The sequence below is a fragment of the Xenopus laevis genome, chromosome 9_10L (assembly GCF_017654675.1).
Source record: "Xenopus laevis strain J_2021 chromosome 9_10L, Xenopus_laevis_v10.1, whole genome shotgun sequence".
In the NCBI taxonomy this organism is placed as follows: domain Eukaryota; kingdom Metazoa; phylum Chordata; class Amphibia; order Anura; family Pipidae; genus Xenopus; species Xenopus laevis.
Window position 1 is genome coordinate 1265731 of NC_054387.1, and position 18478 is coordinate 1284208.

Here is an 18478-nt window from a genome sequence, read left to right on the forward strand (position 1 = left end):
TAGTAACTTACACTCTTTGTAGCGAGGAAATGGGGATATGAAGCACACCATCCTCAGGCTTTGCCTTTAAAAAGGCAAAAGCCTGAGGATGGTGTGCTTCATATCCCGTCATTCAAGAAAACAACTCTATTATCTGTCATGGATCCTGGTAACTTTTGAATGAGCCGCCATGAAATCACAAATAATGAATAACCAAAGGAAAACATGTTCTATTTATATAAACAGTAATTATTTAATATGGGATTTCCAAACCAAAAATCATAACTTCACACTTCAGTTTCCCCAAATCTCCGGAGTAATGTCAAGTGAGCTTCTATGTATCAAGCACAACCTTAAAACAAATACAATCCATTGAGACATTGGATTCATCTGTCGTGTTTCTGCCCTCACCCTTGAGCAAACCAAGGAGACTACATGCATGAAAACTGCCTGTGCAAGGAATTTACAGCACCTAACTTCAAGGTCAGTAGCAATTAGAATGAGAATCAGGAGTGGCTTTCATCTTGTCTAAGCTGTGTCATCTACATTAAAGATAAGATCCTCCAGGCTGCCCCTGTTATGTTCACTTACAACCCAGTTACTTTGCTCAGTAGATATATATTATTCAGGGAGTTCTCACTGCTACACAAGCAGGAATTTGTGGATACCCTTCAGTGTTTGAATAAAAATGTTTTGCAGTTACTGTTATCAGAAGTAGTCCTGCGGGTTTGTATTTAGTGCAAGTTATTATCTTTGTCGGTTCATGTCTTTGAACAAGCTATGAGAAAATCTAGGGTGGTGTCTCTGCCAAGTTCCGTAATACAGACAGACTGTGGATAAAAGGGCAGTGCAGTTGTGTTCCCCACAATTTCCCTGCAGTCAGTTGTGCATAAAACCTCTTTTTATTAATGGTACTTGTGTCAAAATGTGCTCCTTGCACTTCCATGTGATTTGCTCAGCACCGCTCAGTCCTTCCTCCATTTTGTTCCAAAACACCTGCTGCACCTATTCCCACCAATCCCACCCTGCTCCCATTTTTTTGCACTGCGCCTTGTGCTGCACTTGATGATCTGTTACCATTTTTAGTTTTCCCTGTCACCACCCAATTGGTCTTTATGATGGGTTTACAACAACATGATGATCATTTTATGACCTTCCATTCTGCATTTTTATAAGCAGAACATGGCAGTATAAAATGACACAATGGAGTACAGACTGCAGAACTGAATTACAGTAAGATGTTCCAGGCCTTCTCTGGCATCTTAAACAGTTCTGGGACCTAGTGAAATGTTACTCTGCCTAGTTGACCAAGCCTTCATCATGTGAGCTCTATAAAGCAATGTTTTCTCAGAGAAACCATCAGGTTGTACAGGGACAAAGAGAACCAGACTTATTTCTGCTGTTGATCTGTAACTTTATAAACACCAAAAGCTATAACTTGGGGGCGAAATGCTTTGCTCAAAGAGGTACATAAACATTGGGCAGTTTAATGAAGAGGGCAAAGCATATGGCTTGTAGGCACAGAATTAATGAATCATTATATATTTTCATTAACCATTGGCACATGTATACGTCTAAATCAGTTGGCATCAGGAGAACAAAGGCTGTTGAATTTGGCAGTGAACCATTTATCTTGCCTCGCCAAAGAGCTTTATGAAACAGTTATAGGCCACAGCAAAACAAAACCTGACGGCGTGCTGAAGTAAAATGGGGTAAAAGTAAAATGGGTTGGTACAGGGGTGAAAAATATAAGAGGCAAAGGTCTGGCTGCTGACAGTGGGAATTAGCACAGAAGCCCTAAACTACTTTGCTTACCCTTTAATTGTATGCCAACTGTAAGGTTTACTGGACCAGGTTCTTTGAAAGTTCAAATGACATTACTTAGCTTTTAAGGAAAGATAGTTTCAGCCTGGTGTGCCTGTTAGTGAAAGATCTGGAATGTAGATATGGATTTCTAAAACAGCTCTTTGCAGGCTACCTTGCCACTTTGAAGGACTCTTAATTCTATTATTGCAATTGTCCCACCATAAGAGATCTAGACATGAATCTATTTCTTATGGCAGGGAGACGTCTCTTTGACAGGTGTCCATTTCATTTAGAATAAGGTAGGGAGCCCTCTAAGAGACCACAAGCAAACAGATAGAAGACATCTGCATGCAGACGTGTATATACAAAGGCCAGAAACTGTAGATGAAGCCTAGTTTTAGTCTGCATTCCAAATCATAACTAAATAAAAAGCAACGGTAACTTAGTAAGATCAAACAGACCTCCATGTCGGCAAAAAACTCGCTTTATAAGTTGTACTTTGTGTGGACCACAAAGCTAGACCAGATAGGTCAGACGAGAAATCTCCTAAATCCCCTCTCAGGGACAGATTCGACTGGAGTTGAAGGGAGAACTGGGCAGTCCATGTAAACCAGCCTTTATGTCTGAGATTGTAGTCCAGCTGGTTGGCATATGTTTCATGCAGTGTGGCCCAGTTGAGGGAAATATATCAAGTTATATCAGACTTATGCATTAAATGGTGGATTGTGAAGGGTTGCCAATTGTCCAAATGAACTATCCACATACATATCACATTTACTTAACAGCCCTGTACATCCCAGAGATAGGAAGCAACACAATCCTCAATGCCGCCATTAAAGGTAGGAAATACTACGTTTAAGTGGCACCACCCACAAAAGCACATTTTTCTTTTACTGTGCGGGTGCTACCAACTCTCTTTGTGTCCTCTAAGGTTGGATGAAGCCTGATCAATAGAATTGCCTCTCCACAATGAAGTACATAGAGTATGACAGAGTATCACATATCTATATAGTATCTATAGCGCATACAAGTGGCTTCATTGGGCGTACATAATGTGTTTCAAGGTGTAGATGCCTTTATCTTTAAATGGTGGGGGCAACCTGTTCCTGCCTGCGGAGAAAATTGAACTTTGGCCAGTTCTTATCTTGTGCAAACAATTATCCCTGTGTAAAAGCGTTGGGGCACCGGACACAAAACAATAGCACAATATAGAAGGAATGTGTTTGAAAAAGGTGAAGGCATCCTATGTCACAATTCAATAGGACACAGGGCCCTTGGGAAAAAAATCGAGTGAAGTTCAAGTCAAAAGCTGGCTTCTTCATAAATATCCTATATTCCATAACTTGCCACTTTAACTGACTGTTTTTTAGTGGCAAAAAAGGGACATTCGTAAGCATCATATGATTTATATTAATTTATGTATGTACCTGTATAGGTCTTACCCAGGCTTCAGGCATTAGCAACTCCTGATGGAGCACATATTAAATGGGCAAAATAATATGTGGTGGCCTCCCCATGCTAGTTAGCAAGCCATGAAAAAGTCCCACCACTGATACCACAGTTACACAAGGGCCTTATATTTGGGTAGGCAGGCAGAAGAAGTATGTGCCTAGTGCCCCCACTATTGCACCCTAAGCACATGGTTCTCTGCTTACCCCTAGTTCCAGCCCTGGGAAGGCTGTTTGGCCAAATCAGCATCTTAAATCTGCCCTTCTATGGCCAGCTTTAGAATTTACTCAATATTACTCAATGTTCTCAGTTTACGATGCTTGGCCAAACCTTTATTTGAAGCACTGAATCACTGTGTCCTTTCATAAAAATTCTTTACTACCGTTTCATCATCACAATAAATACGGAAAGCAATTGGTGGAAATGTCATTGTGATTATCAGGTCCATGTGGAGTTGATGATGCTATGGGACGGGCTGATAGCGTGACATCTTACAGACAAAGTGTAGGAGAATGGTGATATGGGAATATTATATTGTACTTCCCAGACAGATCTATCTATGATTTGCTGTTAGTTAAGACCTGATAACAGAGATACACATTAGGGTGACTTATTACAGACAGGGCTGTTGTTCCAGTCATAAGCCATTGGCTTGCAGTCATTGGTTCCATTATTGTAACACAGCATAATCATGTGGAACTGATACTTCTTCTGTCAATCTGTGGTTCCCATGTATCTTAACATCTTTTACTTTAGTTTGCCTTAATGGTGGACCCTTTTCCCGTCGTTCTTACTCTTCTTTTCCTCAAACCATTTCTATGTTTTGTTTGTCTTCAAATCTTTTGGCAGAGCTGTTTGCAAAGGTAGAGGGTTAAATAATCATAAGCAATACAGTGACTGCTTTTCTCTTGTTTTCAAAAAAAGTCAGACTATTTTCCTTGTTGAGTTGAATCTTTTCCATAGAGATCCATGTGCCGTTAGCTTCACCCTGACAGAACTTGCCACTCTATTGTTGAAATTTACTCAAACATCCCTTTGTACATATTTAACTTGAGGTTTTCCCACAAACTACCATTCATATCCTTTGACTCATGCATATAAATACTGTATTAACACTACTTATAAAGCCTAAGTAGTGCCCATGGCAGTACTACAAATGAAGACATGCCTGTGTCAGGACAGCTTGTAATAAGTAGGTTTTGCTTTGGAATAAACTGTTGAAAAGGGACACAATATGTTCTACTAAAGTGAACCAGAAGTCCTTACCCAAGTGTAGAAAGAACATGACATCATTTTTGGTCTTGAGGAACCAGGAGAAGGATGTAGGACAGGAAAGGCTGGAGCAGGACAATTTGGGCATAGAACACAACAAACTGTAGCAGAACATATCTAAGACCATTAAAGGAAAACTATACCCCCCAAACAATGTAGGTCTCTATTAAAAGATACTGAGTAAAACAGCTCATGTGTAAAACCCTGCTTCATGTAAATGAACCATTATCATAATAATATACTTTTTTAGTAGTATGTGCCATTGGGTAGTCATAAATAGAAAATTGCCATTTTAAAAAATAAGGGCCGCCTCCTGGGATCGTACGATTCACTGTGCACACATACAAACCACATGTTAGGTCACATGAGCCAATTAACAGACAGAGTTCTGCCTTTTGCTTCCTCACTTCTTCCTGTTACAGCTAGTGTTGTAGTATTTCTGGTCAGGTGATCTCTGAGGCAGCACAGATAGAGTCACGAAATGGTGGTTCAAGGCAAGAGATGTAAAAGGGCAATATTTATGTAAATATATATTCCAGTTTGGTAAGATTCTTTAATATGTCATTCAATTTGATATAAACTATCTGTTGCTTAAGTATTCATTTTGGGGGTATAGTTTTCCTTTAAGAGATGGTAAACATGGTCTAACAAAAAAATTGTTAGATAATGATTTTGCATTTCATGAAAATTTGAATAAAATTAAGTTACATAAAAAAACAATGCCAAATAACCAAACAGACCACTGTTTCTGGAGCACAACATTAGGCCAGTTGTTTTGGCCAAACTCTTAACTTGTCTCCAACACGATTCTTCATTTTCTACCACAATAAAATAGCTCTCTGCAATTGGGATGTGCTATATGGCCAGAAACCTGCGGACGGGTTCCGGCCAAAAAATGGGCCACCACTTTGAGCAAGAGTTGGGTGCAGTTTTTCCCACCTCAGCACACAGAACCTTACAGATGTGCTTAAGGTGGACTCTAGATCAATGTGGTTGGTGGGAGAGTCTTCTTAAACCTAGTCCTCCCCTATGAAATCTTTTATGATGTTAGCTGAATGGGCAGACTGGGTTTGAACCTTTCTCAACCTTGGACTGTGCATGGGTATTTGGGTAAAAAAAACCTCATGCAATATTGTCTCAGAGATATTGGCCTACACATCTACTATACCGTTGTAGCCCTGAGTATTATTGTCACATGGTACTAAAGTGAAATAATAGTAGTAATAATATTCTTCTAGGGTACGCTAGGAATTCTGTGAAAGCTTGAATGATCGGTGTTCAATTTCATTTCCAGAGAACGAAACCAGATTCAGTGTAAAATGAAACAATGGCTAATTTATCACTTATTCATAAAACCTTTTCTTGGGAAGAACATGAGCCACTCGATACTTTCGTGCAAGGTGCTGCTTTGTGTCACTGGTTTTCCATTCCAGTGGCCTATGGCCTTTAAAGTAGAATGTAAAAATGGTGTCCCACACAACAAATTGCAAACTTATTGGTGGTGGTGCAGATGCCCCCTGGATACCTGGCATGGTATCACTGTATACAGGGCAAATTAGTAGCCGCACACACACACTTGCATTTTTTAGTTTGAACCCATTTAGTGTTTATTATAGGTGTATTTCTCAGAATGGGGTTGTGTGGTGTATTTGTGAAATGGCAAAAATTTGAGCTTTGAAGTCAGTGAGTGTTTTTTTCACACTAAGCAGAGCAGCAGCCAATAGGAAGTCAACAGGCGTCGTTTCTGTGCCCTTGACCCCTTCTAGCAAGTGGATCAGACAGAATTGGTGGTTTTTACAAATCGCCTTGATCTGATCCATGATGGCAAAATCAGTGCATTTTTTTCACACAATAGATAAGGACGTGGATACGTGGATATGTCATAGATACAAATGTTTTATTGCATCAGCATTTATATCTAATCCGATGTATTATAATAATATTAAGTTTTCCATTGAACATTTATGTATATTGGCAGGTGGTGGAACAGTTTCATAGCCCGAGTCAACTTTAATAGCAGCTTCCAATTGGAATATCAGGTGAATAACCTGAAGGCTTTAGACTCCCAAAGCAACAGCACCACCTGGCGGGAGAAACCTAGAAATAGATTTTTATTATTCATTACTCTGAATGGGAGGGCCACAGGCAGTACCAGACCAACAATTCAATACACCCAAGGTAGGACCACTTGCATCTCCCACCCCACTGCTAGTCAACCCCCTCCACTCCCTGTTCAACAATGACCCCACCCCCCTTGGGGCCTCTTCTGTCTAACCCTAATTCCAGCCATGGGCACAAGGGTCACCCTGTTTTCTATGCTCCTAAAGCTAAAAGCTGCCATGACCCCATGGAGCCACTTTACTGCCCGTAGTCCAGCCTAGAACTCACTTCTTTTCCTTCGCTCACTCCATACAATAACTACGAAAAAGAACAGTTTTATAAATGTCATTATTACAGTTTCTTATTAGCAGTGCAGCAGCACCACCTTGTGTCACAGATTCATATTTTCTATTCTTCTGAAATAATATTAACCCCCAAGGAACTCAAAAATTGTACCCTCTCTCCCGGGCAATAACTCAAATGACTATTAATCATTGTAGTGTTTGTAACTCCAGTAGTAAAATACCAAATCCTTCTTCTCCAAATAATTTGGACTCTTAAAACTGCAAATGAAAGAGCTGATTGGGTCGCAAACATTTATTCTGTACAATGACTTCTCTTATAAAAAATGGTCTACAGGCCTGTGATCTACAAAGGTCTATATTAATGTCCTGGCCATTGAATTGTAGTTAATGTAGTTTGGTTGCTGCTATTTTTAATAGCCACAATGGTTGTATCCCTAGGCTGTCACAATGACAACTTGGAGGGCCCTTTAATTGGGTACATTTTGGACCCTTTACATCCCTTGTACAGTGAAGTGCCACTGCTGCCTGTGTTTCTGGGTGGGGATTAGAGCTTTTCAATGGGTGGGAGGTTAATAGTAACTCTGTTGCAAATTATGGGGAGCAGTAGGGCTATAACTGTGCGCCAAGAAAGTGACACCTAAAAAAGTTGTGAGTTAACACGTCTGCACTTAATGAGCGTTAGAAGATATATAACAGCATAGATTCTGTTTATTGTGAAAATACAAAGGGGACACTGAAAATATAAATTAAAGTTTCATTTTCAATCACCCAGGGCCAGTCTATGTCCCTCCGGTGCCCTTCGTTTACAGTAAATGACCAATTATTGAACAGAAAATTCAGGCATGCCATTCCAGTACTGGCCACCAGGGGCTAAACGAAATCTTCAGTTATTGTTGTAATAATGGGTTTTCTACCTTTGCTATAGGTCAATGATTTAATGTGCAGCCATTCCTGTTAGGCAGTAACAGACAAAAACACATTATTGCTAAGCTCTCTCTTTTATATAAACGAATAACCATAGTTATAGTGGCTTTTCTTTGTATAGTTGGGGCCAGGGGGAGTCACTGGGTAAGATACTTGTGTATTTTATAGTTATGGGGGTTCTATTCTGTATATGCAATCCAAAAGTCAAAAGCTTACAATGGTCACTTATAGCTTTATTGCTTTACTTTGGACTTCTTGCTTTGACTTGGACCAGCCATGACTCTACATTAGGTCAGTATTACAATTCCTGGGACCCTCTATAGTCCATCCATTGATAATAATATTAACTGACTCCCAGTGAAGCAGCTTTGCTGCAAATAGAGCGTTTAAATTGCCTTCTTAGCGCTAATCCGACATTATTGGGACCTGATTCTAAAATATTGCGGCTTCGTGGCCAGTTTCTCAGCAGCCAGACCAGTCATTAGACTCAGACAGGTCCAACCAGTTTAGCGCTGACCTGTTGGCCGGTCACAAGTCACTGCTTCAGGGCAGAAAACAATAGCCGTCAAACTCTCGGTTTCACCTCTTCCAAAGACACAGGATAATGGACCCCCTGTTGTAAAATATAAGGATATTAGAAGTCACCTTGGAGTTCCATGACTTGGCTTTGTTCCTTTATATAGTCCTGGAACTGTTTGGTGGAGTCTAAGGGAGACAGCCTTCCTGTAATTTGGAGTTTTCTGGATAATGGATCCCACACCTATAGTAAACAGTTGCAACTAAAACATGTAAAAATCTGTAACATTCCTCTGCATAAAGGGGATCTCCGCCCAATAACTGTTTATTTTTCTTTAATGAAAGAGATGTTGTAATTCTTATCACCTTTCCAATATACATTCATGATACATTTTCAGTTGTTTTAAAGTCATTTGTACAATGCCATGGCTTCTGTTTGCATTCCCTGCACTGCTGGTTCTGGCTCGTGCAGAAGGCAACTGATTCCCAGAGCTGGAGGGTATCTGAACCAGAGAGTAGAAAGGGGCAGACAGATGTTGTTTCCAGAGGTCACAACACTTACAATTAACATACAAGCCAATGAATATTCATAATGAATGTATATTATTATGCTGAGAATTGCATTGTCTTTTATTGTACAAAGGAAAACCAGTTTGTGGGTGGAGACGTTAGTTTATGTGTATGTCTACATTGTATTAGGAGTCAATAGTACAAACATTAAACAATATTACATTTGCAAATAACTTTAAAACCATCAAAATGTTTTAATGAAGGAATGTTGGAAAGCTGCTTGGAATGATATTTTCTTTTATTATCCAAAAACAATTTGTGGGTAAAGATCCAGTTCAACATCAGTCCTAGGGTACAGACAAATCCAGGGGGCTCATTTACTACACAAGACAGGGGTAAAAATTTAAAAAAAATGGGGCACAATCTGTTTTGCACATAGAGTACTAAGGGGTACACTTCTGCACTCTTGCACTTCCAACCGTGATCCATGTAAATGACCCCCTCGTGCTTAATGCTTGATGGGCACCAACTAGCAGTGTTGGACTGGCCCACAGGGATACCAGTGGGCCCAGGTGTCAGTGGCCCCTCATGATGATAAACATTTGGCCTATTTCATGGCCATTCCCTATTTCTAAGAGAACAAAGAGGCTAAATAGATGGAATAATAGATTATAGAAAGTAAAGAAAAGAGACTAGGAGAATAGAGGTTGAGTGAGGAGAGGAAGAAAATTGAACTGAGGGTGAGGCCCTGGTCTAAGGTTTTTTGGTGGGCCCTTGGTGTCCCAGTCCGACTCTGCCGACTAGTCTGTTCAGCTATGAAGCCGACAGACTAGTCGTTAGGCTCGGACAGGCCTGACCAGTTTAAAAGTGACCTGTTGACCAATCAGGAGTTGCTGCTTTAGGGGAGAAAACAAGAAAATTAGTCAGAAATACGGGTTGGACACTCGAGTCATTGTTTCAACAACAGCCACAAGTATTTGTTCACATATCCCCCCTCAGGGTCTGTATAATGGAGCAATATGGCCGCCACTGATGCCCCAACCACTGTGCATGACTGTACTCCCACCCTCCAATTTGTCACCCATAATGTAACAGTGACCGTAGCTTTTTATCTATGGGTGACTTATTTTTGTATATAATTGAGCCACTGCAACAATGTATAGTTAGAGAGTTATGGCACTGCCGATTCATGTAGCGCTATATCAGTGCCATTCTAGCTACATTCTGCAGCAATGAGCTTAGTGAGGGGCATCACTTTCACCAGTGCCCTGTGCCCAGCAGTTGCAGCCAGAACAAGGGGTTAGGGGGTCCCCGCATCTGTGATGCTATTGCTGGTCTGAGGGGTGTCTGAGCAGATGGGAATGATTTAGTGTATTATTATGTACTGTATATTATTAACAGCCCAATTGAGTAAAGATCTACTTGTCTGGTTACCTGGCCCAATGCAGAGTGAGTAGCAACATCCAAGCCATAATGGGACCCCTTATTCAGTGGGGTTCTTTTAGTCTACCCTGGGGGGCAAATGCAGGAGCGCTTAGAGACACAAGTACCCTGGGTAGGCTTTACTCTAGTTTTCAGCAGGGACCCCATGCAGGTATCACCTTCTGATGCTCCCTAACTTGTATATCTGAATGAAGCACAAGTTAGTGAGTGGGTGGGTGAGTGGGGGGGACACTTGAGTGCCAACCCTCTTTGATCAAGCACTACGTAATGCAGGTAGCAATCCATCCAAAGAACAAGCTGCAGTACTCTGTGCTCTGAAAAGTGTGTACTGCATAAAGTGCAATAAAATGGCAGATTGTGGTCTAATTTGCACTTTGCACATTGGGTCTTGCCTTGTAACTGGTCCCCAGTTTGTGAATGTATTGCTGGTACAGAACAGCTGCTGGGTCTCACTAAAGGTGGCCATAGATGCACCAATAATATTGCACAAAACTCATTTTCATACAATTTTTGGTGCGTGTATGGTGGGAGACAAGCCAACAGACATCAGCAGAAGACTTGGATATGGGTTGGCTCACCGATCAGCCCAGGGAGAACATTTTGATTGGGCACCTTTGAAGGCACCTGATCATCGGCCATTGTTAGTGGTGAATCATCAGATACAGGTAGAATTCTATTGTTTCTTCTTCTATATCTGACCATTCAACTCTACACGTGTGTATTGAAATGAATGATCTTTCCTGGAAACATCATACTTGTAACGTCTATGGTCTCCTTTACCCTTGCACTTTGCTTCTGGCTCCAGCCTAAGGGCCACAGTAATGTCAGAAATAGGTTTAATACCAGTGCTCTGTTATAAGGAGAGTTGGATCAGCCATAAAGCAAATCTGGACTGTCCAAAGAAAAGTGAATCATTATATAAGGGCCTTGAGTCCGGGGATATGTCAACTTTTATTTTACCTTGTGCACACGGGCGCATTTATTACAAACACAAAGCTACTGTTTTATTCAAAGCAAGTTAATCGGTCTCTCTATTCTAATCAATTGTGAAGGTGATTGAGGGTATATAGGGTGTATATATAAAAACGCAATGGAACACTGCAACATTTTCTCCTCTTATTCTGTACTGACCAGATCTCCCCTTTCATTGTGAGACAAATAAGTAAATCTATGAGTTTCATTTGCAGAGTTAGGGTAGGACTCCACAAGTGATTCATGCGACAAAAATAAGGTAAGAGATTGAATTGTTGCATGATGTTGCAGCGTTAATCCGGCGCGACACGACTGTTGGATGTAGACGCTGCTCGCTGTGTCTGCATCCGATGCATGCGTTTTGTCGCATCGCGAAAAAATTGCTGGTGGAGTCCTACCCTAAGTTTTTCTTATGTAAATGCCAATAATATGATGATCCGGCCAGTTGAACCTGGGGTGAAATTCTGTCTGTGTATTTATGGTCTCAGCAAATACATGTGACAGGTAATGGGATCTGTTATCCAGAAACCTGTTATCCAGAAATATCTGAATTCCAGGAAGGCCGTCTCCCAGAGACTCCATTTTAAATCCCATAATTCTAATTTTTAAAACTGATTTCCTTTTTCTGTGTAATAATAAAACAGTCGCTTGTACTTGATCCCAACTAAGATATAATTAATCCTTATTGGAAGCAAAACCAGCCCATTGGGTTTATTTCATTTTTATATGATTTTCTAGTAGACTTAAGGCATGAAGATCCAAATGAAAGAAGATCCGTTATCTGGAAAACCCCAGGTCCTGAGCATTCTGGATAACAGGTCCCTTAACTGTACTTGAGCTCAAGACATAATTAATCCTTATTGGAAGCAAAACCAGTTTATTGGCTTTATTTAATGACATTTACATGAATGTTAATTAGACTTAAGGTATAGAAATCGAAATAAGGGAAATATTCCTTATCTGGAAGACCTCAGGTCCCAAGCACTCTGGGTATACCTTATTAAGGATCTATAGGGTGACAAGGTGTGTGTAGAGATTAGGAATTGCTGGGATGGAATTCAGATGAAGGCAATTACTCAGTGGATAGTATGTTTATTATAATGTTGAAGTGATGTTTTGGGGCAGTTGGTCTTCATTGTTTTATTTTGTAGTATTTGCCTTCCAGTTTGGCTTTTCAGTGACCTTGTCAAGCAGATTAATCCTGAGGCTGGTTACTTGGATTTCTGTTTAATCTTCCAGTCTGTTGGTCAAACCATTGCCTGGTTTCTATGTGCCCCAATAACAACCAGACAACTGTTTCAATTCCAGAGCAGCAGAATAAAAATCTAAAGACCAAAAGGCTGCCCCTTTTATAAAGTCCTAAATATAGAGTTGTACACTTTAAAACCAAGGGCTTTAATATAGAATTCGGTTCTCTTTTAATGGTTTATAGACAAAGATTTTTTTTATTGTTCCTGTTGGCTATTTATAAGCATCTGATAAAAAAAAGGTCTCTTGAAACTTATCAGTGTGTAAATAGATTTTTCCAGGAAATTTTAGCAAAATTTTGGGAAATGTTTTTACACATAAGCTGAAATCAATGCATTGAAATCCACAATCTCCGAGTTTATGCTCAAAATGTCAAGCTTGATTGTCAGCGCTCATTTCTAATTCCGTCACTCACATTTATTTATTTATTTATTTATTCATGTATTTATTTATTTTTACGACTTGCAATTTTGGAAGAGGAATGCTGCTCCTTTCACTTAGTGACCCTCCAGCCCTGGATGAACCTGTCGAACAGCAGCGAGTTCTGAGCACCCTGGCCTCCTTCAGATGAAAATAATTTGTGTAATTACCAGTAACTGTACCATAAAATGATTTAACATCGCTTTTCAGTCATCAATGAGTGAACCAATCTAATCTCGATTTGTGATAGGCTTATGACCAAAAGGAGTGTTATTTAAATATATAGTTATCAATTCTGACATTGTTCACATTAGTCCCTGCCCCAGTGGAGCTTACGATCTATGGTTTCTGTCACATTCACATAGTAGGGTCAGGTTATGAGATTCAGCAGATTTCTGTTTTATCCTTACATAGGCAACTGTTCTGGTAAATAAATATTGGTTCACTGGATGGCATCTATAAATGCTTATAACATGTGCATAACATATACTCCACTGGTCCATAACGCAAAACCCAGACCCCTTGTGCACCTCTAACGGACCTCTAACTCAAGCTGACCTCTGTGACATTACTATACTTGCTTGAGAGAAATTTAACATTTTTGAATGTACTTACAGTATAGTTAAAAAGAAACGTTGACTATATTGTGTGTTTTACGCATTGGAAAATGTTTTTGGGTGAAAATCTCATTTTAGTTTTCTATAAATTGTAGTGAATTAACAGACGTAGAAAAAGCTGCAGATCTTGCTGAAGGAAGCCTGGAGCAAGGTGAGAGTGGTGCTGCAACATCAAGTGAAAATCTTCCAAGAATTTGGCCCAACCAGTTTGTAACCAAGTTTTTGTTTAACAAACACCCTGAGGCTACGTAACTGAATCAAGGCGATTATCCATCTCTCGATCAGTGCAGTGACCTGGCCAAAAAAAGGAATTTTCCATATAGGAGGACGTCCGGTTTGGGAAAAGGACCACCCACCCCAGCATGTGTATATATGTGCATGTACTGGAAGGAGAAAGTTGCATCCTTGCACTCTTTTTTGTCCTAGCTGACTAGTCAGAGAATATCTACCAATAAACATCCATCATGACTTCCTATAGGTCCAGCTCTGCTTCATACTATTCAGGCTCATCTAGCAAAGGTGGCTTTGGAAGCCACAGCTTGGCTGGCAGCAACAGCTATGGAGGCAGCAGCAGCTATGGAGCAGGAGGCAGCAGCTTTGGAGCAGGCTTCAGCAGTGGTGTGGGTTCTGGCTTTTCATCCTCTGGAGGTAACTTTGCCATGGCAGAAGCAGCTAGTTCCAGCTTTGGTGGAAATGAAAAGCATGCCATGCAGAATCTCAATGACCGTCTCGCTTCCTACCTGGAGAAAGTGAGAGCCTTGGAAGCCACCAATAGCGACCTGGAAGGGAAGATCCGTAACTGGTACGATAAGCAATCAGATGCAGGCATTGGTGCTGGGTCTAAAGATTACAGCAAATATTTTGAAATCATCGCTGAGCTGAGGAACAAGGTATAACTGTCTTTTGTACTTACTTTTTAATATTTCTATATATCAACTACAGTTTATGCAGTATTTTCAACTAAGCATGTCGTTAAAGGCTATAGTAGAAATGTTTATCTCGGACTAGAAAAGTGATGTCGTAACTCCCAGCATTCTCCAGGTGGGAGTGCTACTAATGCCCAGAACCCAGCTTGCCTGATTTCCATCTTTGCTTATAATACCTGTATTTAATTTCCAATATATCTAGAAAATAAGTGGAACTGTAATGTCTGTGTAATATTGGTCAGTTTTAAACCCCATTTAAACATTTTAATTGGACACACCCAGAATCCAAACCGTTACTTGCCTAAGGCAGGGGTGGGAATCCAACCTTTTGTGCCCATAACACCTTCCACAAAATATACAGAATGTATACTTCCAGAGGACAAAGTCTTCATTATTTATTTATTTATTTTTTTAGATTCGAGCTGCAACTATTGATAATGCTACAGTGACTCTGCAAATTGACAACGCCAGACTGGCTGCTGATGACTTCAGACTTAAGTAAGTTGTAAACGATTGACTTTTCCAATATCCGTGAAACTTAGATGTGGTGTCCCCAAATAAAGCAGGATTAGGGTGCGCCTAATTTGATCAAGGCCGTGGCCTGAATAGTGTTTTTGGTTTTATTTTAAATTTGGGAATCCTCCTAGATATGCATAGGGGTATTGTTACACTGGTACACCTGGGGGAACCACACAGACAAAGGGTAAACATACACATGAGTTCTACTGCTCAACTCAACTGGTCACTGATTTTTGATGATTTCTCCCCCCCCCCCTTTTAAGGTTTGAGAATGAGCTGGCTCTTCGCCAGAGTGTGGAGGGTGATAGCAATGGCCTTCGTAGAGTCCTAGATGAGCTGATACTCGCTAGAGGGGACTTTGAGTTGCAGATTGAGAGCTTGACTGAAGAGCTGGCCTACCTCAAGAAGAACCACGAGGAGGTGAGCTGATGGGACACACAACCTGCTCTCCCTAAAACCTTTAGTTGTAGAGTTCTATATGATGCTAAATGACTTTTCATTAATGTCTGTTAAGAAAAATGTACTCAAGTGCTTTGATTTGGTTATATAGGAGATGAGCCATGCAAAGAGCCAGAGTGCTGGCAAAGTGAGCGTAGAAATGGACGCTGCTCCAGGTGTGGATCTGACCAGCATTCTGAATAACATGAGAGCTGACTATGAAATATTGGCTGAGAAGAACCGCAGGGATGCAGAGTTATGGTTCAACCAGAAGGTATCCATTTTATTATAAATCCAGCTATTAAAGCAATGAAGGTCTCAATGTAATAGTGTTTGTAACTATATGTAGGGAGTATGGGATATGTCTCGTCTAGCCTCTACCACCATGCCCTTGTAAGTGAGAGGATTCTAGAACCTCATGGAATTTTTTGTCTCTAATAATTTAGACCAGCATAAGGCCCCGTGTAGTCTTTCTGCACAAACCCCTGGTGAGCTAGTATCCTTATACAGCAGGGTCCCATTTTACACTATATGGTGTCTTCAAATACATACTGGCCTATATGTAGAGATGCAATGAGTATACCTAAGTAGTTATTTCTGGCAATGCTTAAGTGGATTTCTTGGATATCTAAAAGTGTATGTTATTATTATAGAGTGGTGAGCTGAAGAAAGAGATTTCCGTTGGTGTTGAACAAGTGCAGGCCAGCAAGAGTGAAATCACTGAGCTGAAACGGTCACTTCAGAGCTTGGAAATTGAGCTGCAATCCCAACTGGCAATGGTAAGTCAGAATCTTAACATTTCAAAATTAAATATAGATGGTCATTTCAAGAACACATCATTAAACCACAATTTTTCTTCCCATCCTCCCCCCCCCCAGAAACAATCGGTTGAAGGTAACCTGAACGAACTACAAGGCTTCTATTCATCACAACTTCAACAAATTCAGAACACTATCGGCAGCCTAGAGGAACAGCTTCTGCAGATCAGGTCTGACATGGAACACCAGAACACAGAGTACAAGCTCCTCCTTGACATTAAGACCAGGCTGGAAATGGAAATTCAAACATACAGGCGCCTGCTGGAGGGAGAACTGGGGTGAGTTCATTGTAAAGAAAATAGGCAAAACTCACTTGGATCACATTGATAGCAACCATTGTATAGTTACTGTACTGTAGAAAAGTCTTGTCCTTCTCAACAGCAGTAATTGAAAAAGCCCTCACAATATTCCTAAAACATTTTATGGGCCTGCCCATGCTTTCTCTTGGAACAGTAACCCTCAACTTTCAAGAAACTTGTCTGTTTCGAAAATAGAACATTCCCCCCCCCCTTTATATATCATATTTAATGTATTCTGTTTTTCTTGTTTCTACAGACAGGTGACCACAGTGGCAAATGCAAGTTCTGTGGAGTCTAAAACAGGTAACTGTGAAAACTTTTATATTTATAACTCCTTAAGACAAGACTGCTTAAATCAATAAAATGGAAACTCAAATACAAAACAACCCAGTTCCACTTACGGCTCTATGGTCAGTGGAAGCTTCCCTGTGGAGGCCGGAGGGACATTGGTTATGCAAATTTGGTATATTCAGTAAATGCAAAGTCCATCTGCTTGGAACCCCCCTAGCTTTTCTAGAACTCTATACTCATGTTCTCAGTTATTGACACTAGTGTTGGTAGGTGAACCCCAGGTTATTCAGGACCTGTTTGTGTAGCCAGGCCTTTCCTAACTTGTAGTCTAATCAAAACGAATTGGTGATTGTATAAAAACATCATAATTCAAAATGTTGTATAGAAATTCTTAATGGACATAAGAAGAAAAAAAATTAAGTTGTGGTACAGGAAGAAATGTTAAGAGTTTTAAAGAGGATGTTGAAATATTGTTTTTAAATTATACTTGTTTTGTACCTCTTCAGTTTTACTTATACAAACTTACATTTCATTCCAGAATCCTCATCAACATCCACAACTAGAACCAGAATGGTAAAGACCATTGTCGAGGAGGTGGTTGATGGGAAGGTTGTTTCATCAAGAGTCGAGTAAATCCAACAGAATGCGAAATAAATGCACAAATAAGCAGAAATCTTCCCTGAGATCCTGAAGTGTTACTGATGACAAAGAAATTATGGAAACTTCTCAATAAAAGACCTTAACTCAATATTGTATTGTCCGTTCATTTAATGATTTATGCACTAAGCACCTTGTTCAGGAATATCATTTCATTTGGACCTCACAACCACATGTAAAAACCACTGACAGTGACTCATTACCCTTAAATATAGTTTACCTGGTTGGCAACAAATTTTTAAGATAATCTTGCAATTCTGAAAGACAAAAAAAAACTGCAAAGGTCCCCAGTCTGTGAAGATGTCCCCCTATGAAGGAGTGGGTTGAAGCAGGGAATTTTTTTATCACCTTCCTCCAGGGGACCCCATCAGGTGTGATGGAGGATGAACCCGGAAGATCTAAGGCTGGAACTACATGACACAATATGAGGAAGTGCAGGCCTCACATCGAATCTGCCGAATCTAATGTAAGACAAAAGTCACATCTACAAACCGACAAGACTATTGGATGTGAATGCTGCACATTGCGTCTTCATCCGACAGTCGTGTTGGATGCAATCAGTTTGAATTGCAATAGATGCGACATTTGTATTACTTACATTAGATTTGGCGCATCCAATGTGACGCCTGCGCTTTCTCTCATTGCGTCTGATCGGAATGACCCGCATGGTGTAGTTCCAGCTTTACTATAAGAGTTCAAAACAATGAGGTGTTTATCAGAGTTGAAATAACGATTAGTATTTTCGGGAACAGATACGCCAATGCAGGAACTATGCTGCCACGTTATTTAACACAACGGGGCAGATTTATCAAAGGTTGAGGTGAATTTTCCAATGAAAAAAAATTCTATTTTTGAGATATTTTTTGTGTAAATTGACTAGGGAATAGTCCAAATTCAGTATGAATATTGAAATTTATCATGTACTGTCTCTTTAGAAATTCAACTTCCACCATTCGCCATCTAAAACCT

At 40.2% G+C, this 18478-nt stretch overlaps 1 protein-coding gene across 1 annotated transcript; it reads left to right on the plus strand.

Moving 5' to 3' along the window:
• The first annotated feature begins 13985 nt into the window (after positions 1–13985).
• Positions 13986–17598, plus strand: krt12.4.L (Keratin 12, gene 4 L homeolog). The gene is given in 8 exon segments (NM_001086376.1): positions 13986–14451; positions 14903–14985; positions 15270–15426; positions 15557–15718; positions 16098–16223; positions 16323–16540; positions 16818–16864; positions 17391–17598. Coding segments are annotated over 8 exon segments (1314 nt in total). The 5' UTR covers positions 13986–14025; the 3' UTR covers positions 17486–17598.
• Positions 17599–18478: the final 880 nt, after the last annotated feature.